At 38.1% G+C, this 9,375-nt stretch overlaps 2 protein-coding genes across 2 annotated transcripts in view; one reads left to right on the forward strand and one right to left on the reverse strand.

Annotated features, from left to right (window-relative positions):
* LOC149547929 (uncharacterized) overlaps positions 1-488 on the reverse strand; it is a 2,376-nt gene extending 1,888 nt beyond the window's left edge. Inside the window, exon 1 of the mRNA XM_089794208.1 lies at positions 1-488. This exon is cut by the window's left edge and continues 1,888 nt beyond it. Coding sequence (XP_089650334.1) covers positions 1-488 — 488 coding nt within the window.
* A 142-nt stretch (positions 489-630) lies between these two features.
* Positions 631-9,152, forward strand: LOC149547930 (uncharacterized). The gene is made up of 3 exons (XM_089794209.1): positions 631-637; positions 1,038-2,251; positions 9,021-9,152. The coding sequence occupies exons 1-3, from the start codon at positions 631-633 to the stop codon at positions 9,150-9,152; spliced, it is 1,353 nt and encodes a 450-aa protein (XP_089650335.1).
* Positions 9,153-9,375: the final 223 nt, after the last annotated feature.

Raw genomic sequence — 9,375 nt, forward strand, 5'->3', positions numbered from 1 at the left:
GGGTCAATGGTGGCACAAGAAAGGTTCACAACCAGCCTATTTTCCCAATCAGCCACCAAGCGAGGAGCAGAGGAAGAAGATGAGTGGTCTGCACGATATAACCCTATGTTCCGAAATTTGTTAAAAGAAGGATTAATCTGACAGGGAGGTGAGGACCCCGCCGTGTGGGACCCACAAGAAGGATGGGGTCTGTCAGCAAGAGACGAGGGGGATGGTGACAAATATGAGGACGATAACAAGGACGATATGGGGAGATCGGATTGGATTATCGTAGCCTCCATGTGAGACCGTTGTTCAATGTTATAACTGGAGACAAGACTGGATTCAACCAAGTCAGGGGGTTGGTGAGAGATGATTTGTTGGCCATCATCAAAGCAATTAAAGATAGAAGTCTCACACATGCAAAGAGAGCCTGAGGGACAGTTGTGCGTACCTGAGCGATCAGATAAGGAGCCGTTGTAAGAAAGTGAACGTTGGGGATCATCCATGGGAGCAATGGATCAAAACTCTTGCGCTGCAGTAGTGTGAAGCACAGCTAACTTAGAGTTAGATTCCAGTTGCTCCGAGTGCACTTGGGAGGACCTGGCCGCTGATAAATCCACATGCAAAAGTGATAGACCGTGCTGAATGATGCGCGGTGAGTCCCTATTGTGAGCTGCATGCATTTCCTCTGCTATCCGTGCCGTCGCAGGAGGTTGAAACCCAAGAGACTTTTTACTGCGACCTGCAACACCACTAGAGCTGGACTATAGATATATATATCATAGATATACATATATCTTATATATTTTTATATTATATCGTGTTTTCTTTATATATTTTCATTTATATGGCTATATTATAATCCATTAGCGATTGTAAGTGTTTACATAGCTATACATTACACATATAGCTATATTATTATATAATAGCCAATATATTAATAACTATTATATATATATATATAAATTGTTGTTTCTATATATATGTAGCTATTTTTTGTTCCTATTTTTTTCTTCTTTTTAGTTTTTTTCTTCTTAACCAATTTCGGAACACAGGGTTATATCGCGTAGACCACTCATCTTCTTCCTCTGCTCCTCGCTCGGTGGCTGATTGGGAAAATAGGCTGGTTGTGAACCTTTCTTGTGCCACCATTGACCCCCTTTCTTTTAACTTGTTGAAGCGGGGTCTTAATTTTTCTCGTCCCCCCCGCTCCATTCCTCACTTTCAGTTCCTCCTTGAGATTGAGAATGCTATCCGTTCCCTCCCGTCTAAGGTTGCGGAAGAAGTGAGGCGTGATTGTGCTGTCGCTCTTCGACATGCCAAACCACCCAGATGCAACATTTCTGGTGCAGAATCACGTGCTTTCCGTGATTTTGTAAATAATCATGATATTGTTATCACCAAGGCAGACAAGGGTAACGCCACAATGATCTTGAACAAGCAAGACTATATCTCCAAGATGCTTGACTTGCTCTCAGACCCTAGCAGCTACAAGCTCCTCCCTCGTAATCCTTGCTCGAAAATCTTGAATAAAGTCAAAGTTCTCATGTCTAACTCCTCCTTTGATGACGTGATTAAGAAAAAATTGGTGCCTTCAAAGGAAGTGACCCCTCGCATATATGGGGCTCCAAAAATTCATAAGGAGGGTGTTCCCTTGCGACCTATTGTGGACACCATTGGATCCCCTACCTACGCATTAGCTTCTCACCTTGCCAAGATTATCTCTCCGTTGCTGGGGCATTCCAACTCTTTCATCAAAGATTCCTGCCATTTTGTCCAATTTATTCAAGACGTCAAGTGGGAGCCTTGTGATGTCTTGGTTAGTTTTGATGTTGTTTCGCTCTTCACCAAGGTTCCTATTCATGACACTGTGCAAATTGTGAGACGTAAGGTTGGGGATGAGCTTGCTAGTTTAGTGGAGTTCTGCTTAAGATCCACTTTCTTCTCTTTCCAAAATGTCATCTATGAAAAGGTGGAGGGAGTGGCGATGGGTTCTCCCCTTTCCCTTGTCATAGCAAACCTCTATATGGAGTATTTCGAGGAGATGGCTCTCCACACCTTTCCCCTCAAGCCCAAATGGTGGAAGCGTTATGTTGATGACACCAACGTGTGCTGGCCACATGGGCTGAAAAAACTTGAGGAGTTTCACGAACACATCAACAAGCTTGCCCCCACCATTTCCTTCACCAAGGAGCTTGAATCTAGCAACCAGTTGCCCTTCCTCGACGTCCTCATCATGAAGAAGCCTTATGGTACCTTCGGTCGTCAAGTGTACCGTAAAGCCACCCACACTGATTTATACCTCCATTCTTCTTCCCACCACCACCCATCCTAGAAAGTTGGTATCCTCAAGACTCTTTCCCTTAGAGCCTATAGAATTTGTGATGTTGATAACTTACCCCAAGAGCTTGATCATCTGCGCCAAGTTTTTAAGTTCAACGGGTACTCTCATAAGCAAATCTCTAAGGCCCTCACCCAAGCCAAGTCCTCTTATCTTTCTAGCAACAGTCATAAGATCTCCGCTAACCCACCTCCCCTTCTCACTTCTCTTCCTTTTGTGGAGGGCATCTCCCAAAAAATTGGCAAAATCTTGACCAAAAAGGGCATCCGGGTGGCCTTCAAACCCCTTTCTAAGTTAAGAAATTGTATTCCCCCGCTCAAGGATTCAAAAAACTCTCTTCTAGACTCAGGGGTCTACAAGATTGAGTGCTCGTGTGGCATGCCCTACATAGGTGAAACTGGTCGCTCTGTCATCATGAGGATCCAAGAGCATAGTGCTGACATCAAGCATGAGAGGATACAAAAATCCACCCTAGCTGAGCACTCAACTTCCACCAAGCATCATATTTGTTTGGAGAATACCAAAATCCTATCAAAAGAGGACAATCGTTTCAAGAGGAAGTTAAAAGAGGCTATTGCCATTAGCTATCATCCCACTAACCTCAATCGGGATGATGGGTGGTCCATTAACCATTCGTGGCGCCCCTTGCTTGATACCCTTGACATCCTCCATTCTAGCATGCTCAACAGACTCCACCACCCTTGATGCTTTCTCGGTTTCCCTTCTTGCTTGCTCTTCTCGTTCTTTTGTTTGACGTTTTCATCTTCTCCTTCCCCCTCTCTTCTCCTCTTTCCTTCTGGGTGCTTGTTACTTCTTCCGTGGTGTGCAGTGTTCTCTCTCTCTCTCTCTCTCTCTCTCTCTCTCTCTCTCTCTCTCTCTCTCTCTCTCTCTCTCTCTCTCTCTCTCTCTCTCTCTCTTGCACACTTCTTGCTTCTTTCTTGTGAGTGGGTTTTGTGCTTAGGCCCCTTGGTTGCTTGTTAACTTTTGTTTTAGTGTCCTTTTGTCTCTAGTATTGTTTATTTTTTCTCGTGGTTATCACCTCTCTTTTTTGTGCGTCCTCCTACCGATTCTTCTGTTCTTTCCTTTTTATCAAGGCTACAAAGCATGTAAGAATTTTTATCCCTACATGCATGGTAGCTTGGACATTTTCCTCCTTATTTTTTTTTATTCATTTCACTATTTAGTATTGGTCATTTTTATTTCCCCTTATACATAAAATTGTGTTCATATAGATTGTTGTTTTTTAGCCCTTATATATATATATATATATATATATATATATATATATATATATATATATATATATATATATATATATATATATATATATATATATATGTCATGTATATTTCACTTATTTCACACACACACACACACACACACACACATATATATATATCATAGATATACATATATCTTATATATGTTTATATTATATCGTGTTTTCTTTATATTTTTTCATTTATATGGCTATATTATAATCCATTAGCGATTGTAAGTGTTTACATAGCTATGCATTACACATATAGCTATATTATTATATAATAGCCAATATATTAATAACTATTATATATATATATATATATATATATATATATATTGTTGTTTCTATATATATGTAGCTATTTTTTGTTCCTATGTTTTTCTTCTTTTTAGTTTTTTAATTCTTTCTTTTTTAACCTTTTTCTTTTATTTCTTCTTTTTTATATTTTTTAGTGTGTGTACCTTTTTTTTCTATTTTTTGGTATTGCATGGTTTTACGAACTTCCCCCTTCTCTTCTTATAATTCTTGAGAAAGGTCTAGTCTGCATATCTTACTATCCTGCACTTTTTTATCCTGATGATGGATCATGTAGTGTGATCCGAAACGTTGATGAAATAAACAAACACAATTGAATCCAGAAAACTTAGCACTTTACAAATGGATTGTGGAAATTTGTTACTGTTAATTCACAATACATTGTTCACTTACCAATATCTTATGCTCATCTTTGATCCATGAAACATGATAGAGTTTAGGATGCTTCAACCTCTGCAACTTCAACTTTGTAACTAGCTCCTCAGATGTCAAATTTGTTAAACTTCCACTATTAATGATCACCTTGCAACATTTCCAACCATCTTACATCTGGTCTTGAAAAGACTTCTCCTTAGGACAGGTTCCTCATCACTTCCCTTATTACATAAGGTTCTTCTCACCATCAAATTTTCTCCAACCTCAAGTCCACGAGGTGAACGCTAGACAATGGATAACTAGGGCTAAAGGCATACCCAGCTACCAAAGCCACTTGCAAGAGTAAATGCAATGAAAACACAACATAGAGAACAACAACCAAAGGAGATAGAAGAGCAAAACACTTTATTGATTCATCACATCATCAACACACATGCCCAACTGTAAGGCCTTCTGGGTTACGACCAACATTACAATTCAAACTTCAATGATGATCTTCACATTCCAACTCCTACTGACTCTTCCTTATCTAATCCTCTCCTCTCATCATCCTAAGACTCTACTGAAGACCCCTTTAAATACTTGCACAACCACAAATCATCTTGTTACAAATTACTAACTAAATAAACCATTACATTAAATGCATAACCAAGCCACAAGTTGAATCTCAACAAATATTAAATACAAATCACAAAATTAATGCGCAAGGTTAGCTCTAACTGGAACCAAAAATAGACCTTTTGTCCAAAGAATGACCAAGGAAAATACTAACACTCAGCAACACTCAACAGATACACAAACTCGGAAACCACAGAGAACTTGACATCAACCATGAACTTGACATCAACTACGAACTCGACAGTGATAGAGAACTCAACAACAACTAAGAGCTCGACAACAACAAGGAACTCAACAACAACTAAGAAACAAGAAATGTGCATGATAGCAATGCAACCCAGGATGCTCTTGGATCACAATAAGATGTCTAACATTCCATGAGATTAATTTCATCATGAAAATTCTCACATATCATCCTTTCCCCCCAAGGAGGAGAAACTATTATACAAAAATGAACCAATAGGCTAAAGTTAATGGAAGCATCCTTATCCTCAATAAATTTTCTCTTATCAGAGCCACTATTTGAAGCATTTGTAAGCACAGAGGGACTACAAGAGCACCACAAAGAAGTGGAAGAGCTAATAGTAGAAGCTACTTGAGGTGCATGTACCCAATGTGGTCTTAAATCTAGTTGTGTTGTGCCATTATCAACAGTTGGGGTCACACCAAGAGACAAATTCCCCTATTGGTCAAGGTTTGAAATGGTCATTGATTGGGAAACAATAGGTTGCTCAGGAATTACGATGGAAGTCTACACTGGAATCATGTTTAACTTAGGAGCTGAGGGTTGTCTGCCTTTGCAGATGACAATTGTCCATTCCTCCTTGGTTGTCTCTATGGGATGAGGACTAGGGTCCTTCACATCCTTCGTGGAGGGTTTTATCTGAGGAGTAACCAACAGACAATCCTTGATCTTGTGGTCAATTGATTGACAATGATAACAAGTGTTGGGAAGATTAGGTACAATACTTTCTGGGTGAATGTACTGCTGCCAACTTGAATCTCAACAACTACTTTCAAGTCACACAAAAGGTTGACCTCAATGCAAACCCTTCTTTGGGGCAAGTGTTAAAAGAATGATCTAGTTCAAGACAAACTACCTTTCTCAAAGATTGAGTAATGTTCTACATGATGCCTAACAAGGAAAGGGAAGACCAGGAAACTCTACCCACATAGGGAATTTCAGTTTCTTTTCATATGAGACAATGAAGTCTTTAGACCAACACTAAAAAACCAATAAGGAAGAACAGACCAACCATGCACCATTGCCAAGAACAACATCAACATGTGAAGGATTGGAAAAATGGAACATAACAACCCATATATTTTTACATCAACATGGAATAAATTTTCCAAGCTAATCACAGGATTTATCAAAGTCCTCTACATAAAGAAAAACATGAGGGGACATACCTCGTAAAAGACCTTCAAGATGAACTTGCGAGGACACTTGTTCAAAGAGGTACCATGAGCATCCAAAGAAGAAACTCTAGCACCAGTACCAACAACTAAGCTAAAGTTGGTTGGAGTCATGATATAGACCTAAACATCCTGCAATAAATGTGGTGTAACAAGGGATGGACACAAGCAATGACTTACAATACAAGGAAACCAAAAAACCCTAGCAAAGTGCATGCATAATTGTGCATTTTTGAGACTCAATCCTTGATCTAGGAATATTTTAAAGTCGTTGATTCTATGAAAATTTATAGTTACGTTATTTTATTCCCCCCTTATGACACATAACACTCTTAAGATTATAGGACAATTTCTAACCCTCCTATAGAACCTAACCAATAACATATACTAGATTTTATCTATCACTAACAATTCAAACAAATAACTGTGTTTGTTCTCTCAATATCTCTAAAACAAACTAAGGCACCATGAATATTTTTAGTAGCATTATACCAATTCATTATATTATAAAAAATTGGATGTTTATTCTATTCTCAAAATGATTGACTATAAAATACAAATAAAGAACATCTTAGTGTTTGTCAAGGGGGACTAGTTATAGGTCTAACCCTAAATTGGCTTAGGGAAAATCCCCAATTACCAATAGGATCTGATAACCATAATGGCTTTTGTCATAGATATTCCTCAAATACTACTTTTAAAAGAGCCCAAAAATTGAAAACTTGTACTAATAGTTGATCACACGTGTATTGATACTCGATCATTTTTTAGTTTTTATGGTTGGTGGTTCACCCATTTGTGCACCACTATTGGGACATTTCATAGAGACCATTAATGTGACACTTAGCCACAACTACTAACATTTTTGAGCGAACAACTATTAGTGCATGAATATAGTAGGTATTGAGTGACTATTTAGAAATGATACTTTTTTACCACTTTGCTCTCCATAATCCTTTCAAAGAGACCAGAATACCCAAAAGCTGAAACCTTAGGGCCTATTTGGTTGTCAAAATTGGACATGATTTGACATTTGTAATTGTAAAAAAATTCTAATCCAGTGTTTGGGTGCACAAAATCGGAATTGCAATAAGAAAAATTAGAATTTGGTATCCCCATTTACCCCCAAAAACTTAAATTTGATTTTTCATCTAAATGGGTGGAATTGCTCCAATTCCATTTCCAATTCCAATTTGCCAAAAACAACTATTACATGTTAATTGAAATGAAAAACTTTTGAGGTTTGCGTAACCTATTTCTCACATTGCTTTGTTAGGCACTATGTTCGACCATCTCTGCCCAACCGTCTCGAAAACCTTTGGATTGACATCGCACACGACAGGCACAAAGTGCACACGTTGGAAAAGCTTCGAAAATTGCAAGCTAAAAATCAAATAGAATGGAGCATAGACATTAAATGTTTATTGTTTGATAGTGTAGATCAAAAGAGAGACCATTTCATGGAGTTGATTCATGTCTTCTTTGATTTCGTTTAAATGAAAAATTTTAATGCATTATATAGTGTCCATCAAAACATAAATAGGAAGATTGTAATTGTTCAAGTTACATGAACATAGATGTCCAAACATTGAAAGTAAGCTATTTGTTAAAAAGACTCAAATGAAGTAATTTTTTTAGAATTGCAGGCGTGTTTGACAAAATACCAAATGTGAAAGTCTAAAACAAGGCACATGAGTTGTTTTCCTAATTATCTCGTAAAAACATAGCCCTCGAGAATGTGTTGATTGCAGGATATGCGACAAATAAGCTTACCAATGGAGGGACTTTTGCCAAATGCTACAATGGGAAATCCTCTAACATATGAATATACTCCATCAAGCAATAGAGGATTTCAAGTTCCTCGACTGCCTCTTCTCGTTTCATTGTAACGTAATGAACAAAAATTCCTCTTCATCAGAGTCTTTCGTTTCCTTTAATTTGTGGCATTTATTGCTCTGCTATTGTAACAATATATTAAACAATATTTCATCTATGCTTATTCTGGTTGGTTTTCCAATTCTAGAAACGTGCAAACAAATGAAGGAAATGTGTATTATGATTAGGAAGTCTTGGTGAACCAAATGGTCCTAACTAAATTCTAAAAACCATACCCTAGATTTCAAATTCCAAGCTCCAAATACTAAATTTTAAATTCCAATTCCCAAATTATATTTGAACCACCAAACGGGCTCTTAGCTTTAAGCACTTCAATCAACTATAAAAGTACACTGAAAAAATCGACAAAGCTCAAAGTTAGCCTAAACGACTAGGGGAAACAACTCAGTAGCCACCCAGACTAACTTCACACACCTACAATTTCTAATCTGTATGTCAAAATTTGCCGATTTATTTTAGTGAACCTTCGTAGGTGACTGAAGAGCTTAAAGTGAACCTTTCAACTTTGGCCTAAAAGTGCCATTTTAAAACATTTGCCCAAAACCTACGTGAAAACCCCTAATAGCTACTCACCCAAAAAAAAAAAAGTATTTTTTGCACAAATGAATCAATCAACAACCAAGAGAACTAAAAAATTTCCAAAAGTGAATAGCTATTTGTTTTGGCATATTTGTATGGTACAAGACGCATACATTCATGAGCTACCGTGACCGTTTCCCTCCCATAGTGGGACTTCTTATCTTAGTGGAACTCCCCTTGGTGAAATAAAAATCAAATTAAATTTTTGTTGTTATTAGGGTTCCTTGACAGGCGCGCCCAGATTTGAAAGGATCCAGTACGAATTGGTTTTGCACACGTGGCCGGCCTGTCCGTGAAGAGGTGCGTGTGCGGGGTGAGGAAGAAAGAAATTGTGTAGGGTATGTGCAGATTAAAGCCCATTGATGAACCCGTTTTAGGGCAGACTCTGAAAGTGATTGAAGGCTGATTTTTCTGATTTCTTATAGCAGACATATTATCAGATTTATCAGAGTTGCCATCAAAGCTAGTTCTTTTAGAAGGCATATGGCCTGTCAGTGCGAAGAATGGGATTTTTTCGATAGGGTTCCGTTGTTTGACGGAACAAACTATATGGTGTGGAGGGGAAGGATGAAAGTCCACTTGGAGG

This window comes from Cupressus sempervirens, chromosome 7 (genome assembly GCF_028749045.1).
Source record: "Cupressus sempervirens isolate cs-2001-9-10 chromosome 7, ASM2874904v1, whole genome shotgun sequence".
Classification (NCBI taxonomy): Eukaryota; Viridiplantae; Streptophyta; class Pinopsida; order Cupressales; family Cupressaceae; genus Cupressus; species Cupressus sempervirens.